This window comes from Penicillium paradoxum (genome assembly GCF_028828445.1).
Source record: "Penicillium paradoxum strain IBT 22861 chromosome Unknown utg000002l_segment0_segment0, whole genome shotgun sequence".
NCBI lineage: Eukaryota > Fungi > Ascomycota > Eurotiomycetes > Eurotiales > Aspergillaceae > Penicillium > Penicillium paradoxum.
This window is the reverse complement of record NW_026643180.1, coordinates 2,926,412-2,949,391: the sequence shown is the minus strand read 5'-3', so window position 1 is coordinate 2,949,391 and position 22,980 is coordinate 2,926,412. Positions and strand designations below refer to the sequence as shown.

The following is a 22,980-nucleotide window of genomic DNA, read 5'->3' as shown; positions in this document are numbered from 1 at the left end:
GCAGTTCATAATAATAATAATCAACGTACACTACCACCACATCCTCACGTTCGATTAACAGTTATCACTGCGAAAAGGTGCAGTTGACTATCTCCAGCAACTCTGAACCTCTGAATTCTTTTTGGTTACAAACAACACGTGAGTGGAGACAGTAAGTGAAGGAAATTTAGCTGTGCTGATACAAGTACTCATCCGGACGAGTAGAGTTCGATACCAAGGTTGAGAGATTGTAGAAATCGACACGGGTTAAAAAGCAAAGAGCACAACGTCATGCCGCCAGACGTTCTCCAATTAGTTTGCATTCGCAATCATCCATCCCGGCAGCCAGCGTAGGTAAGTCCACTGCTGGTTGGAACCCTCCATTCCGAACACAATCGCTCGGAAGTGAATGAACAATCCGACGGTTGCCACGTAGAGCAAGGCATATAGTGCCGCAGACAATCGGTGGTTCATTTTGCGCGTTACCCAGTCAATGCAGAAGCCGAAGTTCAAGATGGCGTAGTAAAGAGCCGGGTAGTAGTGATGGACGTAAGTGACCCGGGCCATGATGATGAAAGGAAGGTAATGCAAAACCCAACCAATAACCGGATACAATCCAGAATAGTGGATGTGACTAATGTCCTCGTTGCTAAGATCCTTGTATCCTCTCTGCCAGCGTAGAAGATACCAGAGGAATAGAAGACCAAATCCACCAAGGCTCGCAGTGCTTCCCCAATAAACCAGAGGATTTCCAAGGAGATAATATTTGACAACGCTGTCATCCCAAGAACACATGCGCAACCCGACATTGAGAATTGGCCACTGCCAGAACTTAGAAGCCAAGTCATCTTGCTTATCGGGATCCGGAACAAGAGCATTGTTAGAGGTCATCATGGCCACGTTCAGGTGGATGAAATCTTTGAAAAAAGGCGATTTATAGGAGCCAGGGTCACCAGGGGGCACTAACCATGTGTTAGTAAATCTGGTCAGAGGCATCAACAGAGAAAATACGGATAATCTCACAGCGATCATTAGTATGAGACTCGACATTCCAGTGTGTGTATACATCGCGGGGCTTGTTCTCTTTGGTGCATGTCGTTTCGATCTGCTTGAAGCCCCATTGAGGGAGATTGACATTTCCTGCCCGAAGATAACAGCCTAGAACTGGATGACGGAGCCGGAATGCTGTTGTGAGTGTCCGAATCCTAGACCGGTCCCGGGACGCAGCATCATCGATCACCTCCACTTTCCAGTGGTCTTTATCATCTCCAATGGTGATGTTTCCGTAGGAAGATACTTCGTAGTGTGATTTAGTAATTGGTGCTGCGATGGCGTGCGAATGCAGGTTGCGACCAGTTTGTCCATGAATCAACCGAATGACATCGCCATCGCCAACAAATCGTAGATCAGCAGTGGCATTGTAGTCGGGCTCTTGTCGGTTGGGGTAGATGAACCAGTCGTTGTTAGCATCTTTGTGGTGGTAGCAAGTGACCTGCTGCTGCCCGGATCCCTCCGGGAAAGTCTGAACATGGGAATGCAGAAGGCCCCCACCGTAGCCCATGTTTTTAAGGGTGATACGCGACCCAATTGCAAGCTCAAGAGGGCTATCTCTGCCAACCTCTGTGCCTCGCAGGTTTGCTTGGAAAAGGGAACTCATCTGGGCATCACCAGGGCCACTATTAGCCAGCACCAGGAAATGCAGATAAAACGAAAACATGTAAACCAGGACTGGGATAATGATCAATCCAACAACGCGAGCAGCTAAGTGTTTTGCAAGCACAGTCTGTCCGGACATGTTCCTGTTAGCTAACTAATCGGTGATCAATCTGAGAGAAAGAGAGATAGGAAAGGGAGCGGGTTGAAAGCAGGTGCTCACCTGCGGCATTTTCAGGTCGCCGAATTTATTCCACAGGTCATCAATAGTATACAGACCAACGAGAGCGGTGCAGAAAAAACCGACCCATTTGACACTGCAGACGCATCCAATGCTCAAGCCAGTCAAGCAGAGCCAGACATACCATTCTAGAGAGAAACTAGCATGCTGCAACCGATGAAACCTTGCCCAGCACATCGTGGTAGTAAATGTGAAGCAAAGCAGCATTGAGTCAAGGAGAATGAAACGAGATATTGTCGCATAGGAGTTCTCACAGAGCACCATGAGACTGATCAACCAGACTGTGGCCCGCCGGAAATTCAATTCTCGCGCAGTGTAGTAAGCAAGAGGAATGCATATTATACCAAATGCAGCATTGAAGGCTCGCATAAAGGTATAGTTCACATCCTCCGGATATTTCTCGCCACTCTTGAATTCAAACGATCCGTTATAACCGGCGAGGTAGCCAGACAGGCCAACTAGCATCTTTCCCAAAGGCGGATGGACATCGAAGTAGAACTCGCGTTTGAGATAGTGGGAGCCAAATTTGCCAAAGTGGGCCTCATCCCAAGTCACAATGTTGGAACGACCAATTCGGTACAGGCGGGTGAAGAGAGCGAGAGCAGTTAAGATGATGGGAGCAATGATCGGTTCCCAGCTACTGAGAACATGGAGAAATGAGGGGGACTGTCACACGGTTTAGTAGAGTAGACAGGTGCATGTCTAGGGCATCCTCACCTGCGGTTTAGCTTTCTTTGCATTATCATCATTGATAATAGTCAAGTCCGCCACTTGAACTTTGCTGGTGTCAGGGACATTTCTCCGACGCAGATCGGAATTGTGTTTGGCGCCTGTGCTCACAGCAGTATCTAAGACTGCCATTGTGCGCCTTACAGTATTGCAATCAAAAAGAAGAACGTATCGATCAGATGAAAGAGTTGAGGGTAGTGAAAATGTTAACGTTTAGGAACTTGGAAGGATGGGCTGATAATAGAAGGGGGCCTTAGGAGAACATAGCCATTCCCCTCTGGAGTAAATGAGTGATAGAAAAGCAAAGCCAGCGGATTCGGACGTAATGAATCACGAAAAGAAAAAAAAAATTGTAGTAAAAGCAAGAGAGCGAGGGGGAGAGTGGGCCAAAGGAAAGGAGAAGAGAGATCCGTGGCCTCAAAAGAGGCTAAACAAGTCCACTCTTAGCCCGAGCCGTTTTCAGAACGTGGCCCTTGCAACTCCCCTTTTTGAGCAACCCATTACCCAGGTACCTCGTTCTAACAGCACTTACCCCTTCATGTTGTTTTTCTTTCGCTTGTATCTCTCAGCGTTCTTTCATCTACACATACCTAGCTGGTATGGGTTTTCTGCTGTCATTGAAAGATAAAACAGGTATATATATCCAAAGCTCGGCAGTGTACTCCGTACTCCGTACTGGATTGCTGAAACGACAATCATGATTATATTCCTTCACAAAAGACCCTCACCCCAAATTGAATCTCATCGAGAAAATTCTCGTCCGGCAAAAACACAATATCTATGCCATGAAAATAAATAGTAGATAAAAAAAGGAAAAGGGATGGAATGGAACCGACAATATGAAAACACCCACAGTAGAGTAGGTAGAGGTTCTGATATGTACCTTGAGAACAAAGAAATCAACCGAGATGGAGGGGAATTGGTACTCCATAGGGGTATGTAAGAAGGAGAGATATACAATCGAGTTCTTTGTCTTTCTGCCTCCCTTTATCATCCGCATGGTTAGAGGTCCCAGGGGTTATCCGCAGACCGTTCATTGCTCGTCTCCTTCTCTATCCCCTTGCTCCAAACGTCTATACTGACTACTGGCAACGCCAGAGCCCGATCCCCGATTTCGGCTGACCATGCTTGAAATCCAGCCGCCTATACCTTCGCCTCGAATGCTGCCCTGCTGAGAGCCCGAGCGTCCACGTTTGGTAACCCCTTCATGAATTGAAGTTGGCGGGTCAATGTCCAGACCTGGGATGGAATTCTCTGCCCCAAATTGACCATACTGCCGACGAAGGTCAAGTGAGGGGACTGGTGAACCAGCGCCCATCAGCGATCCCCGTTCGCCTTGAGTGGCAGGTGTGGGCATGGCAGTGGAAGCATCGCCAAAAAGGATGTTCATATCTTCAAGGCGAACTCCACTAGTTTCGGGGTACAAAAAGTAGACTAGAATGATAGTTTAGTACAACGGTCATTAACGTATAGCCGATGGCGGACAGAGAATATCCTACCAAGCACGAAACTGCATGCGCAGAAGAATGCATGAACCAAGTATAATCGCCACTGGATGACTTCTTGAAGGACAGGGGTCACCTCGCCCACAAGCCAATTGAATGCCCAGTTCGAAGCAGTGCTCAAGCTTGCACCTTTGGCACGAATACTCAAGGGCAAGATTTCCGGGGGTACAACCAAGGAATGGGGCCCCAAGATGCTCCGAAAGCTGCGTTATACAGCATAACAAAGATGACCGTCAGGGTTGGAGTGGCGGGAATTTTGATATAAATAAAATAAGAGACAAGAGAAAGCGAGACCATCATAGCCACAGCACCTGAAAGCAAGATCGGTCGCCGACCCCAGCCATCCACAAGATACCATGGTGGAATGGTAGACAGCAAGTACGAAATACCATTGATTCCAGTCATAAGGATGGCATCTCGTCCAACCCAGCCGGCCTATATTGAAGACTGGTCAGCATGAAACCGAGAAGCGCCCGGACCTCAACCGTCGTTTGAAGACGGAAAAATGGCGTGACGCAATAAAAGTCTTCGGGGTCATAGCAGCATATGGCATTCTTACCGATTCAAACACGAGAGGTGCATAGTATGAAATTACGTTGATCCCGTTGAGTTGTGCTAGCGCCTGGGCCGACATGGCAATCAAGACACGTTTTCGGTAACGGCGGAACATGTCTGAGTAGGATCTCTCGCCTTCCTGCCGTTGGACAAGGACATTCATCTTGATTTCGCGGTATTCTTGACGGGCTTTGTCATTAAGGAGGTCTCCTTCGCCATAAAGATTTGCGATGACCATCATGCCCTCCTCATCATGGTCGTTGTCAAGAAGCCACCTAGATAGTGACGTAGGAGTTAGCCTGGCACAATTGTGAGGAAATTTCTACTTGCCTCGGTGATTCACAGATCATTAGGCTGCCAAACCCAAGCAAGGCACCCATTACACACTGGAAAAAGAGGGGAAGGCGCCAGGAGTAATCATTGTCGATAAAGCTACAAAAATAGTCAACCCACACGCTGGTCGCATAGCCAGCTATATTGCCAGTGAATTCAATGCACGCGAGCTTTCCGCGGTTGTGGGGAGGCTTGTAATTTCGTCAGTAGGTTCAACGAACGATGAAGCGACAATAGAAGCACCCAGGAATAACAGAGATGGAGGATCGCATACCGATATCTCAGACTGGTACACCGGCACAATGGTAGACAGGGCACCAACGCCGAGACCAGCAACGATACGACCGACCATCATCGTTGGAATACCTGTTGCAAACGTTTGAAAGGCACCACCGATGAAAAACACAATAGAACCATACAGAATAGTTCTTCGGCGGCCGATCAAATCACCGATTCGTCCCACAAGAAGCGATGATATGAAAGCCCCGACTTCAAGAACTGCAACTACCGTACCAATTATGGCATGGGAAGGTTGGTTGAAGTAATCTTTGAAATACCAGCCACTGTATCTGTTAGCATCATCCCAATTCCAATATCTGTGGCGAGTCTATGCTCGAGGGATCAGACGAACGTTATGATGCCAGACATTACACCCTGGTCATAGCCAAAAAGGAAAACACCCAGTGATACAAACACGCTGGTGAAGTACCTACATAGAAAACAGCATTAGTCGCAGCGTTACTCGTTTTGCATTTGGGACACTTACAGTAATGGTTTTCCGACCAAGCCGTGGATCTGGGTGTTTGACCCATTTCTGGGTGTCATGATGCCGGCCAAAACTCGTTCAACCCTCGAAATATGACGCGGAGGAGGTGTTGGTATTCTAATCTTTTCGATATCGATACCAGAATGCTCTGTGCTCAGGTCTGAAGAATAATGTACGTGTTTGGGTTGCTTCCTGCGCCCTTTTCGTCCCAGGAGTTGTCGGTCTATGGACTTTCGAAGACGAACCTGCAGCGGATCCTCCGACTCAGCAAACTGCTCGGCGAGGTCACCAGTGTCTGACCAAATCGAGAAGTCAGACTCGACCGAGCGAGCAGACGAATGGGAAGACCGCCGGCTGCCCTTCTCACTAGCGGACTCCAGTGACCTATGTAGCAGAGGACGAGAATCAGAAGATAGCAGGCGAAGAGGTATGTTAGAGGCGCTTGGGGAAGAAGTGGTCGGAGTAATGATGGCGGTGGTGATGGGCTGAACCTTGCAGCCCTCTTGGGGGAGAAGGGTGGGGAGGGAGAGAGCGGTGTCGATCTTGAAATTAGTAGTATCGATGAGAGGTTCTCCGCAAGGAGTCCGCAATGGGTGCCACAACTGGAGTGCACTAGTCGCAATGGGGTGACGCCACCCAGGCGATGTGGTCAAGGTCTACGCAAAGTCACACGCGACGCAGAATGACGGGGCACCGTCAAAATGGCCCCAGATGTGATGGTCAGGCGGAGATCCGGGGGAGGGGTGCGTTTAGGCAAAAATTCAGGGACCCAAATCCAAACCAAAAAGCATTACAAAGAAAACCAAATATATGTGGAGCGATCAGATGATTTTGATCAAATGATCGAAGATTTTGCGGGGAAATAAGTAAAATAGTAAATTGGAGTATGTTCAAAGGGTGAGGAAAGAGAAAGCTGGACAACCTAGGTAATAGGTCATAGATAATAGGGGATATTGCCAAGTCGTATTGTACACATACATACATACTCCGTACGGAGACTCCGTGTGGTGTATCGATTCTCCTCAGATGTGGAATAGATTGACGCGATATGGTACTATTTATGGACTTGGAAGGGCCACATCTACTCCGTATTGTGGATACATCTACTCCGTACGGACCACATGCACATTGTAGTAGTGGATCCAAGTACATACTACTCCGTATGTACTCCGTACTGCATTCGTAATAGGGTACGTAGCCTCTAATAACTATGGCTGCCTATGAGGTACATAGGTTATAGAGTACCAATATCCACGAATATACACACATGATGTATGTAGATACATTTACTTAGTACAGCGCACTCCATACGAGATGGATACCTACATGTACATATCATTATCTACTTAACTACTCCGTACTGCTCCGTACATGTCGGTTTATTGGCACTTGATCACCGACACAAGAGTTGACCTAGGAGGGCTTGGACGTTATGCTCCCATCAAAATGCAATGTATATACATTACTCTATATGCTGATGCCCTTAGAACTACGCTAGTTAACAAGAAAAGAAAAAGAAAAGTTGACCGAAAGCCGGGTATCATATGTCTATATACGTGGTTGTAGATCTAATGAAGGAGATTCTATGGATGGCCGTAACTCCCCAAAACGAATAGAAGAAGCAGAAGGGGAAGAAGGAGAAGAAAAAAAAAACATATAGAAGAAGACAAGAGGGGATGACAGAAAGTTTGTCGGACAAAACATCCTAAGTGAGAAGGATGTCATACCCGTCACTCTGAATATGAACAGCGTCCGCCAGACTTGCGTACCGTCGACGCACCAGTTCAAAAATAATAAGGCCAGCGCTAGTGCTAGGTACTTGACGGACAGAACTCCCAATAAACCCGCGAAACAGCCAGGAACACCAGCCCCCGGCCCGTGCAGCCTTCCGTTTGCACCTTTTCAAGGTCTCCTGATAGGCATGGTAGTATAATTGTATCATTTTGTGTCGCGAGGGAATGAAACTGGCCTGATGATCCAGATATTCCAGTCGACCAAGATGAAGGGTTTGGATTCTACTCAGAGGATGCTGAATAGTTTGCTGAGCGATCGATGCCACAACGCCAGCCATCATTAGGAAACAGGGCTCCAGTGCGTAGTGGGGCTTGATGAGTGGCACACCACGGTCACTCAACTCAGACGATGAGAGCTTGCCCACACAGTCAGCTTGCAGAGACCCGTAGTACCATGTGACAAAAGAGTAGTAGGATTGTGACTTGATGTATTCAAACGAGGAGAAGAACACAGCATAACCAAGTGAATCCCGCATGAAGGAAAGGCTCCAGCCTGCAAAGACGCCTCGGAGACCAATCTGCTTAAGTTTTTGATGGCCATAATGCCACATACTCCGATACTGACCCTCCAGCATGTCACTAGTTTGAAAGCGAACTTGTAGTGCATCCAGAGGTGCAGCTACAATCGATTGAATTGTACCAGCAGCATATCCAGCAGCAAATGTTGAAGATGGTGGAGCCGGGGGCCAAACTCGCTTGGCCCCCTGTGACACCGGCTCATGTAGAGCCCCCAAAACCTGGAGGTAGGAGGTGTAGAGAACAGCACCAACACTGTGGGAAAAAAAACCTTGGTTAGAGCTTTCAATTTCAATAACCTAGGCCCTAGATTCGGGGGAGCTCTCACCCAGCATTTGCCATTAAGGGTGGAAGGACCTGATTTGGAATAAAGCGCCAGCCATATGTCCGAACAGCATGGAGCAATAATCCTGGAGTTGTTGTGTGAAGAGACCATTTTCCTTCGGCAACACGAGGGTTCACAGCTCTTGCAAATGCCTGTTCCAAACAACGCCGCAAAAAGGCTGGTGATTAGATGTCTGTGATTCCGATCCATTGGAGCATGGGGAAGGTTGTACCATGTAACTAAACAAGAATCCGTCAACACAAACATCATAAGAGCCATAGGCACTACGTACTCCACACGCATACGGAAAAAAGCCTTGATCGGCGCTCTGAAATAGAAGGCCACCATCTGTGCACTGAGAGCGCGAACGCCTGCGGCAGATGCTCCAGTAGCTGCGTCATTATGAGGTTTCCGGCGCAAACTTCCCGGAAGCTCGCCGAGGTTAGGCTCAAGAAAAATCGGAGCTATCGGCGAATTCATTGTTCATAGGCGATCGAATTACCACAGTGTGCATCAGATGAGAGTTACTTGTCGGTTTTTGAGGAGCGATTCGCTGGATATAGACAATGGATTTTGAAGCGAAGGCAGCATCACAGGGTGTGATTTTCACTGAATTGAACGTTCAAGTGAAGGCTCATGTATAACATGTTGGCCTGAAAGTGAAAAGGAGAAAGAATAGGAACAGGGTTAATATGAGCAATAAGAGGAAAACATATTTAGGCCCAAAGATGGAGAGGATCAAGAAGCAAAGTGTCGATAATGGCGCTAACCCTAAAAGGGAAATACTTTGATACGGTAGGCTAGATGAGCCTGAAACGTCGGAACGCGCTTTTCGCGTCCACTTCCCCCAGCACTTCCCTTTCTGTCTTCATTCTTTCTTCAACCACCAAGGCATTGGCGTTTGTCATTCATCATTGCAACTGTCGCATTGATGCTGCCTTCGTCTCTCATATATCTGCTTCATTCTCAACAAATCTAATACCTTGCTACACCCACCATAGCTCTTAACCTTCTTTACCAAGCCCTTCGCCATCAACCCATTGTCTCTCACTGCGGCAAATCTTAACCGCATCAGACTACCGCCATGGCCGAGGAAATTATTATCGATAGTAACACCTTTTTCAGCCGTTTATCCAGTTTCTATGCGTCATGGAAGGCAGACAAGCGCTCGGGCAATACGCTCTTTGGCAATGCAGGTTCTATGGTCATTCTGATGGGAAAGACCGATGAGGAGAACTCATTCCAGAAAAACAATGCCATGCATGTATGTAATTTTCTGATGCGCTCCTCGTGTTTTATGGAATTTTATGAACTTGGGGGTGAAATTGTTACTAACTGAGTTTGTCATTAGTTCTGGCTTCTTGGGTATGAGTTTCCAGCGACACTGTTTGTCCTCACGACCGAATCGATCTATGTCGTCACCACGGCCAAAAAAGGTTAATATCATCGCATGGAAATTCGCTTAGCATAGCTAACAGGATCAAATTCCAGCAAAACATCTGGAACCTCTGAAAGGGGGCAAGATCCCTGTTGAAATTCTTGTCACTACCAAAGATCCAGAATCAAAAACTAAAGCATTCGAAAGGTGTTTGAGCGTCATCAAGGGCGCAGGGGTGAGGACCAAATGATTCCGACAAATTTTGATTTGCCTTCCACTAATCACAGTAAACCACAGAACAAAGTCGGTGTCTTGCCTAAGAATACAGCCTCGGGGCCTTTTGCCGATGAATGGAAACGCGCATTCGGAGAAATCTCAAAAGAAGTTGAGGAAGTGGACATCACACCGGCACTCTCAGCTGCTTTTGCAATCAAGGACTCCGATGAATTAGTTAGTTGGCCTATGGCAAGATGCTTAACGAGTGACTTTTTACTGACATAGTTCCAAAGGTCTCCATCCGCAATGCCTCCAGAGCATGCAGTGGTCTCATGTCAGAATACTTTGTCGATGAAATGTCACGTTTACTCGATGAAGAAAAGAAGATGACGCACAAGGCCCTCGCTGCAAAGGTTGATACTAAGATTGATGACGCAAAATTCTTCAACAAACTTGCGCGGCTACCATCAGAATTTGACCCCCAGCAGATCGATTGGGCTTACGGACCTGTGATTCAAAGTGGAGGCGCCTACGATCTCAAGCTCACAGCGACACCTGACAGCAAAAACCTCGAAGCCGGGATCATTCTGTCCAGCTTCGGAATCAGGTACAAGACCTACAGTTCGCTCATTGGGCGTACTTATCTGGTTGACCCCACCAAATCGCAAGAAGCAAACTATGCCCTGTTGTTAAGTGTTCATGAAGCAACCATGAAAGAAATCCGTGACGGTGTGGTGGCCAAGGATGTTTACAACAAGGCAATGAGCCTCGTTCGGTCTAAAAAACCTGAGCTTGAGAGTCACTTCTCGAAGAATGTTGGCGCAGGGATTGGCATCGAGCTTCGGGATGCCAATATGATACTCAATGCCAAGAATAACCGAGTCTTGAAAAACGGCATGACGCTGTCTATTACGATCGGGCTGACTGATGTGAAGGATTCAGACCCGAAGAATGCCAAGAATGGTGCATACTCTATGGTCATTACTGATACAGTTCGTGTCGGAGAAAACGGCCCCCACATTTTCACGAAAGATGCCGGAATCGATATGGATTCAATTTCATTCTATTTTGGGGATGAGGAAGAGCCTGAAAAGCCCATCAAAGAGAAAAAGGAAGCCAAATCCAGCGCAACTGCGGGTAGAAATGTCACAAGAACCAAGCTTCGTGCCGAACGACCCACTCAGGTCAATGAAGGAGCCGAAGCCCGTCGTCGGGAGCATCAAAAAGAGCTGGCTTCCAAGAAGACTAAGGAAGGCCTAGATCGGTTCACTGGTACCACGGGCGATGACAATGGAGTGGCACAGAAGAAGTTCAAGCGCTTTGAGTCCTACAAACGGGACAACCAACTCCCTGCCAAAGTCAAAGACCTTACAGTTTATGTTGACCAAAAGACTTCAACAGTAATTGTGCCTATCATGGGCCGGCCTGTTCCGTTCCACATCAACACCATAAAAAATGCCAGCAAAAGCGACGAAGGAGAGTATGCCTATCTGCGAATCAACTTCCTGTCACCTGGTCAGGGTGTTGGCAGGAAAGATGACCAACCCTTTGAAGACCTGTCGGCCCATTTCGTGCGTAACCTTACTCTCCGGTCTAAGGATAACGACCGACTCGCACGAGTGGCCCAGGATATCACAGAACTCCGCAAGACGGCTCTTAGACGAGAGCAGGAGAAGAAGGAATTAGAAGATGTTGTTGAGCAAGATAAACTTGTCGAAATCAGAAACCGACGGCCAGTGAAACTTCCCGATGTCTACCTACGGCCTCCTTTGGACGGAAAACGTGTTCCGGGAGAAGTGGAGATTCATCAAAATGGTCTTCGGTATCTGTCGCCCTTCCGCAATGAGCATGTCGATGTGCTTTTCAGCAACGTCAAGCATCTCTTCTTCCAGCCATGCGCCCATGAATTGATCGTCTTGATCCATGTACATCTCAAGACGCCCATTATGATTGGAAAGCGAAAGACGAAAGATATCCAGTTCTACCGCGAGGCCACGGAAATGCAATTTGATGAAACTGGAAATCGTCGGCGCAAGCACAGATACGGAGACGAGGAAGAGTTCGAAGCTGAGCAGGAGGAAAGACGGCGAAGAGCTGCGTTAGACCGTGAATTCAAAGCCTTTGCCGAAAAGATCGCAGACGCGGGCAAGGATGAGGGTGTTGATGTCGATATCCCTTTCAGAGAAATTGGGTTTACCGGCGTTCCAAACCGTTCCAATGTCTTGATTCAACCCACCACAGATGCTTTAGTTCAGCTCACTGAGCCTCCTTTCACGACGGTCACGCTAAATGAAATTGAGATTGCTCATTTGGAAAGGGTCCAGGTAAATCTTCCTCACACACTTTTTTTGTATCAGTTCACTTTACTGATTCATGACAGTTTGGTCTTAAAAACTTCGATATGGTCTTTGTTTTCAAGGATTTCCGCCGGACTCCCGTTCATATCAACACCATTCCTGTTGAAGCACTCGAGGGTGTTAAGGACTGGCTTGATTCTGTTGATATTGCATTCACGGAGGGTCCGTTGAACCTGAATTGGACCACGATCATGAAAACAGTCGTTAGTGACCCATACGGCTTCTTTGCTGATGGAGGCTGGTCTTTCTTGTCCGCCGAGTCGGACTCGGAGGGCTCAGAAGAGGAAGAGGAGTCGGCTTTCGAGTTGTCTGATTCGGAGCTTGCAGCTGGGGACGAGAGTTCCGAGGAAGATAGTGAATTTGACGATGACGCTAGTGCCGATGCTAGCGAGGAAGATTTCAGTGGCGACGAGGAAAGTGGTGAAGACTGGGACGAACTTGAGGAAAAGGCGAAACGCAAGGACAAGGAGACCAACCTCGACGATAATGATCGTGGGACTAAACGCAAACGCTAGTTCAAATGGGGCTCTGTTTGCATTGTGATCTTGTCTTCTTGTCTTTGGTCGGCTCATAGGGGAGGATCTTGGTCGGGCCAGCCCTACAGACGCCTTACATCTCTTGGTCGGTTGGCCTTTGCACATGAGGTCAAATTGACTCCAAGATGCGGTGAACTGAAAATCGGAAGAGAAATTTTACGGTATTAATCAGAAAGGAAGCTAGGTAGTTTCTCAAATGTACTTTATTCAATTTCACGCTTGGTATCACTTTGAGGTGATATACTCCGTACTAGACAGGTAGATAGGAATCAGCCTGGATTACAGCAGGGATCGGCTTACTTGACACTCGAGGTCTCCCACCAATGTCTGTGGATGTATGGAATACAACATGTTGATTCGTATCTAGTGACTGTTGATCACGAAATGCGGGATGGGTAGATCTTCTATGACTAGCACCTGGCGAAAGGGAGCAAAGCGAAGGCTGGCAGCTTCAAACGGCCATGGCAAGAACGGGTGCCACTATTTCCCTTCCCGCATTGAGGTCCACATGCTCCGCATGCGCTGTCCCTGTCCAGGAGTAAAGCTCTCATAACATACGTCAGATGAATAGTCCATGAAGTCATGAACTGCGTCTAGTCCAGGGGAATCCGGACATGAGTCCTTCCGGGCAGGACAACCATCGGTTGGGGTAGACTGCTGTGGGGTGTCACTTATGTAGTCACCAGGATTATCTGCAGAGCAAGATTCTCCCTGGAATGTGTGCAAAAGACCATTCCAGTGGCCGATCTCATGAATGGCGGTTCCCCCTCGATTGTAAAGATCTAAGGAGCCACCAGGCATTGTCTTAGCCAAGATATTGCAGCCATCCTTAACATATTGGGAAGCTGGGCTACTGGCATTGACCCCCGGGTCAGGCAGTGTACAGAATCCCAGAACACTCGATCCCAGGTCGCTGTTGATACTCGCACCCCGGCGTCCGAGTACACGTCCTGCTTGCCCGGGAGAGGCTTGCAGATTGGTTTGGAAGTAGACGTTGAGTGTCTGATAAGTTCCTTTGCGAAGGGCTGATTTCATGGCCATGTCATCCATGTTACTTGCCCACTTGTTATTGACATGACGAGTCACGCCTTGCAGCCGATAGGAAATCCCAGAGTCTGCATATGATTGTTGGAGGATTGAAAACTGTGGGATGGATAGATAAGCACGGATTGCCCCATAGGAAACAGAAAAAGAACAAAACGAACGAGAGGGAGCAGAACTCACTTGCGAATTAATCATATTATCGGAGACCTGGTTGGACTCGGACTTGCTGCTCACGATGTGGAACCAGGTCTCAATCTCAATCGGAGCTTTCCTAGCTTGTGAAATGCCAGGATCTGCTTCATCTGACTTGAGACGACCTATTTCATCGAGGAAACCTGGACCAGGATCCTCAGTGGCACATACACCCCTTTTCTGGAGGGTGAGGGGACTGCATTCAATATGCAGGATTAGGGTTGTGACCAAAACCACAAGTTGATAAAAACAGCGACCAACCATCCTGACACTAGGATGACTTCTGATTTTGACACCCACTGCACATCTGTCTCGAACTGAATAGGGTGGGGAAAAGAGTAAACGAAGCGAAAAGAAAAAAGACCTCACCCCTCCCCCTGCCCCGATTCTCGGGGCTGGCCAGTGTATCATAGTTATATGGCTGGAATCCCTCCACTCTGAACACGCCATTGGCATGGCCCAGTTCCATGACTGCAAGGAATGCGGCGTCATGCGGGAATGTATATCTCTAACAAGGGTTACAAGCATGCAACTGATCGACACAGCAAGAGCGCAGGAAGATCAAATGGTATGTTAGAAGTTTCGTCACTTGAGTGTGGAAGGAAAAAAGTGCGATGGAGTTGCAATGTTAAGTTGGATACATGAAAAACACCTTGTTAAAACACCGATTCCTCAAAGTTCCCTGTCGATTATTTACAGCGTGGGAATATTGGATACTCTGGAAATAGAAAACGCCACAGCGAAGCAACCCAGTAAACAAGAAGACTGCCGGCTAGGGAGCGTTGGAACTGAACCTTTCATCCCGTCCCGTTGCGACAGCAGTACTCGGTTGGTTTGAGTCCCAAGTAAGATAGGTATGGTCACCAAGTTTCCTGTAGGCCGGAAAATTAGCTTGATGTGACCTCCATGAAACACAATTCCTGAATGGGGGCATCATACCTTGGACGCACCAAGTGTGCGACAGTGAAGAGAGCTCCAAGCAGCACACAGATTCCACCAACCACTACATATGCGATCCCCATGAAAGGGTTTTTTCCTCCAAGCACCGTGCGAGTAGAGATCAGGATCGACTTCGTTCCGGCATATTCAGTGACTTTGAAATCTATGATACCATTAGCAGTGCAGAGACAGGGGCATATTGGAACACATACTATCAACAATGTCAATCTCATAGGTTCCAGCAGGCATGGCATGAGTATCATTGCGACGGGAAAGTTTGCTGAATGACGGCAAACCAGCTGTCCTCATCCAAACCATGAAATCTTCGTTTTCATGTAAGTTTGGCATCTTTTCATAGACACCGTTCTTGCTGGCCCAGACCCAGTTTGGTGGTGGCAACATTTCATCAATCTTGTACTTGGTCTGCTTGATGAGTTCCTTGTCGCTCTCCCACGCGATACCTTTCTTGGTCATTTCGTAAAATGTTACCTTATTGTTAGTCTCATTCGGGTCTCGAATTTGAGGCTGTCCAATGGTATCGTTGAAGAAGGAGTTTGCGATCAGTCCGCATGGATAGTAGACCTTCTTGGCCGTGTTGTTGGTCGCCAGAGGATCACATGGTCCACCCTTGATCGTATTATACGAAACAGCATCCCCTTTGAGTTGATTCAAGTCCAGCGAAGCAACATATCGGCGATGGTTCTGGTAGAAGTTGGTGAGGCGATAGTACATGAAAACGGGCGCGGGAAGCTCGTTCGGGACCTCAAAAAGGAGGCTGCACGTGATGATTCCCGAATCATTTGTCTTTTTCCAGGTGGGAGCCGATATGGCTTTGGATGATTTGAAGGTTGCAGAGTAATGCGGAACAGATGCGTATGTGTCAGTCGGTGCTAGTCTGGAGCATTCAGAGTAATCGATGGAGATTTCTTGGACCTATAGCGCATGGATCAGAGCTGTTCCTTTGGGCACAGATTCATCAACTGAGACGTACAAGGGAGCTCGCCCAAAGGAGAACACCCCCAATTGGGGCAAAAATAATGCCAACGATAAAAAACAGAGGCAGGACACTCTTAGGTGTTAGGATGGGTCTAGGGAAGAGTTAGGACGGCAGACTAGTGGGGGAGCAGATACAAGAAGTATGTCGAACTTACTGCCATGCTTTCAATCTTTGCTGGCGAAAAGCAGTATCTGGGACGGGTAGGTTAGTCTTCGCAAAAGATTGATGAGATTCCATCCAAGACCTACTAGCTGGACGGCGAGTCTTTGGCTTCTTGTCACCATCATCCCTCCCATGCTCCTGTTGTTCAATGGACTCAGCACGAGTGACTCCAGCCTGAGACATGGCTTTGGCTTGCCAAAATTGTTCGAAGGGGTACTAGGTCAAGATTGAAGTGAAGCAGAAGTTGATAAGACAAGGGATACGTCAAAAAAAAGGTGGCGCAGGACCGCCGGAGGATTACGGTTGCGCGCCCCACCACTTTAGCGCTTTAGTTCGGTTTAAATTAGAAACGTCCATTATACTCCGTATCCGTACTCCATACTGATATGTACATATGTATATGGTTACTACATGTATATATTTGAACCTCAAATGTAGATAAATGTTGTTTATCCATACTATTTACTAGATCCAATGAGTTATCCAATGAGTTATCCTTGAACACGTTGCTCTAGACTGATGTGAGTTACTGTGTTATATTCACGTTGACATTCACAGATGTATTGAATTCATTGTAGTTAAACCATATAAGGTCAGGGTATCAAGCCTTGTCCTATGTGCTATTGACTTTCTCCAGGGCTGAACAGGAGAAGGACCAAGCAAATAATTCAACTGCAAGATAAGAAAACACCCATGGATAACCAAGTCTGCCATTCTAGACCAAATCGAAAGCGAACCACTCAACGCCATAGCCAGCAATAGAGATTTAGGGTGACGATCGACGGAGATCAAAATGGATGCGTCTGTATGCAAAGAAGAAAGAGAACAAGGCGATAGAGAAAGAAAAAGGAACGGAAAACAACAACCAGGGGGGAATCTTGATAAAAAAGAACGTGTCATAAAGAGTCGTGAATATGAGGCCGCAATTGAAGAAACCGAAAGGCAAAAAAAGGTGATAGGGATGGGTTGTATGAGCATTCATGTATTGCCATCTTGCTTATGCGGTGAGGTGAGTGACTCCGCTCAAGATGGATTAATCTCCGGGGACTGTGATGAGCAGTGGTAGACACTGGGGTTGTGTCAGTGATCGGTGATAGTGTCTATGGTAGCCCAGCCGATGATAAGAGGGGCGGGGTATCATAGGTGGTGGATTGGCGGCATTACCATCGCACACAATGATCTGCAACATCATGCCAGATATTTATGAAAATATTCAGCTTTAAACCAACCCACACGTTCATAGGCGGTCCAAAGTTTGCTGGCTTTGTTCACATCGATCTTGCAAGCCTGCTGAGCATCCGTCTTGCGAAACTCCTTGCCAACGCCAAGAGCCCGAACTCGAGCTTCAAAGATACGACGCTTGCTGCAAAGATAGGTCGCACATGAAAGTCGTAACGTAGAGGCCAAATTGAGCTCGGCAGGACTGAGAATATGCCTGTCCGGGTCATTGCTCAGGTCCAACATCTGTCCCTTCCAGTCCGCCTTCAATGCTTTGGCATTGCTGCCTAGCGTTGCCACCGGGGGCGAATAGTCCTTTAGTGATTGATAATCGGTATCATCACGATTCATACCTAGGGCACGCGGTTTCGTAGTGGGAGTCTGTGGGGTATCAAAGTTGTCTAACACCTGCTGATTGGGCGTAGACTTGGGAGTGCGCTTGGTCCGGGTCCGCTGCACGCGCGGCTGGACCCCTGATTTCTTCATCGGAGCGGGAGCAATTTTCTTCAACTTGGGCTCGCTACCTATCGGGCGGTAGCGATTCATCATAGCCATTTGGCGCTCCAGTGTCTCTCGTTCCTCCCGAGCCCAAGCTGCCGGGTTGCGATTATACTGCGTTGAGACAATAGGAACACAGGAGAGCGCCAGCAGATATTCATCTCTTGTTGGCTTGTTCAATTTGTTGCGAAACATTGCCATATGTGAATCAATATGTTTTTCAACAAGTGCCTCTGCAGACGGAGGGTGAGCGGGGCCGAACAGCGGCTCATCCGTGGCAACGTCAGTAACGGAGTCCTGTCGAGGGAATAGAACAGGGTCCCTCGGGGATCCCACATCTCGTTCAATTTGATCCGAGACGTGGGGATTGCTCTTCTTGTTCCCTGTGTATGGGGTGACGGGTGGCGATGGGAGGTCCATCTCTGACTGGGTCCGTTTTCGATCAGCAGAGATAGGTGGGAGCTTTATGTCACCAGGTGAAGAACCTCGAGGCTTTACAAATGGAGGGATTGGAGCAGGAAAGTTCTCGAGGGGCTTAGTCTCGGGGGGTGACATGAGGCTAGAAACAGACGGAAGACGATGCATCGTGGATGGCTGTTTGGCTGGTTGCCAGCCATCAGACAATGTCATTCCAGTTAGATACCACTGAGCCAGCGGTAATTGGCGATAGGGGGTTAATGGTGGTTAATGGTGTCCAGAGTAATGGTCTCCCGATTCCAGAAAGAGAGTGGATGAATACGCTAGGCAAAAGAGTGGGAATATGAATGGCGAAAGCTAGATGAGCGAATGTTCATGGAACTCAATGGAAGTTGAATCACCAGGCAAAACCGGTGATTTGTCAGGTCTACCTCTTTGTCTGTCTGAGTGGCGATAAGCCAAGTATGACCTAGGTCTGGGCGTTAAGGCTCCAATGGCTGAATGAGTCAAATTCCCACTAAGGGGTAATGAACCAAGTCAAGATTATTGGGGGAAACGTGAGAATAAATAGAGGGGGAAGGGCAGGAAACTTGAAATGAACAAATCCGGGATTGAAAGCGAGCTGTGAGTCAGTTGAGATGGGGCTGAGGGTGATGATAAACTGCGGGGTGGCGCTTAGCGATGGAAAGTCCGAGTTTCTCCAGGACTCATGAGACCAATAGACTGGCTGTAAGAGGATTAGTGGGGGGCATCAGAGCGGCATTAAGGGTCCGAGGGGTTTGGGCGTCATCTGCCCAGGTGGAAAGAACCAGCTGATCTCATCATTTGGAACTCACTTGGGTACAGTATGGTACCAACCCCTAAAATAGAATTTGAGTACAGGTACGTGTGTAAAGCCTTTGTCCCTGGGTTTTAGCATATCTAAGTACGTGCAAGATAAGTACTAGGACTCTTTGGTAAATGGTGGTGTATTGATCTTTCGCTGGGCTCTATGACTCTCCTTTCCTCATTTCCTGCCTAAAGTCTGCTGCCACATGACAACATCCCATGCGGGCAATCACCTAATAGGACCGGCCGCAGGAGTGGGCCAATCATCTTAGAGCACTGACCCCTGTCCCATGTGATCGATTGGCGTAGATCCTTATCGTGGATTCGTGGATTTGTGGGTACGTGGGTTTGTGGATTTGGATTTGTGGATTTGTGGATTTGTGGATTTGTGGATTTATGGATCTATGGATCTATGGATGTATGGATTTTCATGCTTTCTCTTTCATGCAATTTTCTTCATTATCCTCTTGTGGTGAGGCCTGGTAACTTACACTAGGTCTGACCTATATCCTACTCATATCTCTCTTTCTTTTGCTAGATACAAACCACTATTCTCATATGCTACAAAGTAATATACTGTCCAGGATTTGAACTAGTTCAACTGTGACTCATACGCATCCCTTTTTCTTTAGGGATGCCATGGGCCATAATCGCAGACCTAAATCATTAAGGCTGCCTGCTAAGCAGTCAACTGCTGCCATTGTGTTGACGGATGTAATTATATTTCTAATTTTGTATGGTCTTCAACATGAATGATGTCATCGTGATATTCTTCCCTTATGCTAGATATATAGGAGTAGTTTGTTTTTCATGACTTTACACACCAAGGTTGGACATTATCAGCCACTGACCCTATCTCCATTCTATAAGGGTAGGTGGGTGTAAAAGAATACTAGTGGTCACTGGTGAGGCTAGCACTAGACTTCCGTAAAGCCCAACTTTGGGCCCAAGGTCCGGGCTCGAAACCCGACCCGTAACGAGCTGGGGGTCGAACTTTTCAAGCTCGACCCGGACCCTGGCTCGAAGGGGGGGCTCGTCGTCCCCCTCCCCCCGCTTAGGCTCGAAATTACATAAAACTATGGTCTTAGCGTTCATAAAGTGGCTAAATCACCTAAATAAATGACTAGACTTCCACACGCACCGGAATTAGGTCGAATATCCCGACCGGGGCCCATACCGGACCCAACGTTAGGTTCACCGGATAACCTAATAAAAACCTAATTGGACCCAACTTTTACATAATTCTCTATATAGAGTGCCTTACTTATCTAAGTTGACTACTATAATTTTTCCTAGTTTTAGTCATATTAAGAAAGACTTTGATATTTAGTAGCATAGTAAGTTAGACTTAATAAAATATCCTTATTTATTAGTATTTAAGGTCTAGTAATATATTAATTACTTAATAGAATATAAAATTTCTTATGAAATAATACTATAATTAGTAGGGTTAGAAAACTTATATACTTAAGTAGTAGAAATATATATTTATAATATATAGTTTTAATGTAGACTTTCTAATACTAAAGAAATAATTAGAATAAATAGTAAATCCGTCTAATTTTATAAATCTTCTTTATTAGAGAGTAGTTTCTAGTAAAAATAAATATTATTAAGGCCTAGATATTATTATTTTTTAGTAGGTCTAGGATTATTAATATTATAATACTAGTAGATAAATATTATACTAATAATTAATATCTAATTCGAATGTACATAATTATTATCCTCTCGAGTTTTCCACTTTCTTCCTAAGCTATATCTAGGTTATCTTAGAGGGTATTAGTAAATTAGGCCTAGAATTAATATTAATATTAATTAAAGGGATATTATTCTCTTAGATACTATTCTAATTTCTCTTACTCCTCTATATTACTAATTAGTTTAATTTTAATAACTTTAAGCTTTTCCTCCCTCTCTTTCTTTATAATCTTAATTTCTTCTTAGGAAAAGAACTTCTCTAAAAGCTTTAGTTCTTATTCTTCTATATTAAATCTAGTTATATAAAGAAATATTATTAGATCTTTAATAGTGTAAGACTTTATTTTACTATAACGGTAATAATAAATATCTTAAGCGGTATTAAATAGATATTTAATATCTATATTAGTTATTAGAAAAGAGAGTATATTATAAGTAAAAGTAATAATTACTAGAAAATAGATATAGGTTTCTCTCTAAAATATAAATAGGCTAATATAGATAATATTTATATAGATAAGTAAATTTTTAGTATATAAATAGATTTTAGACTTACTACTATTAAAATATTAGATTATTTTTGATAGATAGGACCAGACTCTACGCTACGAAGAGAGAGAGAGAGACTAGAAATCCTATATTCGTCTATAGAAGAGAAGAAGGGAAGGAAACTATCTAGGAGAATGTTAAGGTAACTATTTGTTAAGGTAGTACTTGTTGACTAGGTGAATAATGATACGAGAGGGATACGTAGTTAGAGCGAAGGGTATTCGATTCTGTATTGGTTATAAGACTGAATCTTGCCTTCCCTATCCCTCTAGGTGTCTTCCTTTTATGATTTAGGTTCCCCGCTTCTCAGAACCGGATTATATTAGTTCTATCCCGATATCGTAGGGTATTCGGAGGGGTCTCCTCCGTCTAAGAGAAAGGGAGCCTAAGGTAAAATAGTATAATAAAGAAATACCGTAATAACTATCCCCTCTTCTCTATAAAACCCGTCCCGGGGTTTTAGGTTAAATAAAGGGAAGTATAAGTTATAAGGTAAGAAGGGTTCCTATCGAGTTTATCCCTTTTTCTATTATTCGGAGCTTCGTTAGTATAGCCGTAGTAGTAGCTAATAGGCGGGATACTAGCGATCTAGTACCGGAACTAAAACTAGTCTAGTGCCTAGGCTACTTACGTTCTAATTTAAAGTCCTTTAATACTACTAAAAAGGAGGTTTTCTCTATTTCCTACTAGTATAATATAATCGTATCTATCTTTTATAAGCGATATTATATAAATAAGAAGACTTACGATATAGTATATTTTTAGGTCTTTATTATAATAGATCTATACTTATTTTATATAGGTACCTATTAGTATAATAAGGGATACTTAGGATTTTTCTACTATCCTAAAATTTTTAAAGGTTCTTCTAGATAATAAAATAGAGTTATTAAAGTAGATCTATATAGAAGTTACTAAGAATTTATATAATTTAGCTTAGGTATTTAACGCGGCGGTTATTAGTTACTATTTATATTAGAATTTAGTAGGTATAAAGAAAATATAAGCTATAAATATCTTATAGCTATTTTATTAATAATTCGTCTTCTAATAATAGTCTAGTTATTTTAGGCGAATTATAACGAGTTTATAAATAGTTATTAGGCTAATATATAGACTATACTTAATAGTTATAGTTTAACTCTATTAGATTAGGGTAGACTTTTAAATCTACTTCCTAGGGATATAGGATATACTTATTAGACTATTATAAAATAGAGGTATTTAGAGTCCGTTTCTAATACTTTTATAGCTATATTTAGGGAAGCTATAGGAACGATCCTACTTAATACTTTTAGGATTAATAAGTATAGGAGGTTTATAATTTATTCTCCTCGATAAAAGGGAAGGTACTATATATATAGTTCCTTTTTTATAATAAAGGTAGCTTAAAATAAAAGAGGAATTTATTTTAATTTTCTAACTATAATCTTTCTTTCTTTACGTTATTTCGTTATTATTTATATATAGTTTCTTATATATTTCGTAGGTAATCCCTTTATATCTTATTATCTTATCTTCTACGAGTCCTATTTATTTCTATAAGAACCTTC

General features: G+C 45.2%; 7 protein-coding genes across 7 annotated transcripts; 1 reads left to right on the top strand and 6 right to left on the bottom strand.

Moving 5' to 3' along the window:
* Positions 1-291: 291 nt before the first annotated feature.
* Positions 292-2,734, bottom strand: pmt2 (uncharacterized protein; the record flags this gene model as incomplete). The annotated part of the gene is made up of 4 exons (XM_057172096.1): positions 292-941; positions 1,003-1,762; positions 1,856-2,539; positions 2,591-2,734. The coding sequence occupies 4 exons, from the start codon at positions 2,732-2,734 to the stop codon at positions 292-294; spliced, it is 2,238 nt and encodes a 745-aa protein (XP_057035999.1).
* Positions 2,735-4,251: 1,517 nt separating this feature from the next.
* N7457_001049 (putative MFS monosaccharide transporter) lies at positions 4,252-5,820 on the bottom strand (the record flags this gene model as incomplete). The annotated part of the gene is made up of 5 exons (XM_057172095.1): positions 4,252-4,542; positions 4,667-4,937; positions 5,217-5,558; positions 5,627-5,704; positions 5,762-5,820. 5 exons carry the CDS (start codon positions 5,818-5,820, stop codon positions 4,252-4,254), a joined length of 1,041 nt encoding a protein of 346 aa, XP_057035998.1.
* Positions 5,821-7,466: 1,646 nt separating this feature from the next.
* Positions 7,467-8,875, bottom strand: N7457_001048 (putative mitochondrial carrier protein; the record flags this gene model as incomplete). The annotated part of the gene is made up of 2 exons (XM_057172094.1): positions 7,467-8,325; positions 8,688-8,875. The coding sequence occupies 2 exons, from the start codon at positions 8,873-8,875 to the stop codon at positions 7,467-7,469; spliced, it is 1,047 nt and encodes a 348-aa protein (XP_057035997.1).
* Positions 8,876-9,479: 604 nt separating this feature from the next.
* Positions 9,480-12,861, top strand: spt16 (chromatin-remodeling protein SPT16; the record flags this gene model as incomplete). Its single annotated transcript, XM_057172093.1, has 6 exons — positions 9,480-9,659; positions 9,747-9,831; positions 9,887-10,008; positions 10,071-10,223; positions 10,283-12,313; positions 12,370-12,861. The coding sequence occupies 6 exons, from the start codon at positions 9,480-9,482 to the stop codon at positions 12,859-12,861; spliced, it is 3,063 nt and encodes a 1,020-aa protein (XP_057035996.1).
* Positions 12,862-13,362: 501 nt separating this feature from the next.
* N7457_001046 (zinc metalloprotease) lies at positions 13,363-14,382 on the bottom strand (the record flags this gene model as incomplete). Its single annotated transcript, XM_057172092.1, has 1 exon — positions 13,363-14,382. One exon carries the CDS (start codon positions 14,380-14,382, stop codon positions 13,363-13,365), a length of 1,020 nt encoding a protein of 339 aa, XP_057035995.1.
* Positions 14,383-14,890: 508 nt separating this feature from the next.
* On the bottom strand, positions 14,891-16,399 carry N7457_001045 (CDC50/LEM3 family protein; the record flags this gene model as incomplete). Its single annotated transcript, XM_057172091.1, has 6 exons — positions 14,891-14,990; positions 15,058-15,220; positions 15,270-15,990; positions 16,049-16,145; positions 16,209-16,245; positions 16,303-16,399. The coding sequence occupies 6 exons, from the start codon at positions 16,397-16,399 to the stop codon at positions 14,891-14,893; spliced, it is 1,215 nt and encodes a 404-aa protein (XP_057035994.1).
* Positions 16,400-17,404: 1,005 nt separating this feature from the next.
* On the bottom strand, positions 17,405-18,517 carry N7457_001044 (SWIRM domain-containing protein; the record flags this gene model as incomplete). The annotated part of the gene is made up of 1 exon (XM_057172090.1): positions 17,405-18,517. The coding sequence occupies one exon, from the start codon at positions 18,515-18,517 to the stop codon at positions 17,405-17,407; it is 1,113 nt and encodes a 370-aa protein (XP_057035993.1).
* Between the last annotated feature and the right edge of the window lie 4,463 nt (positions 18,518-22,980).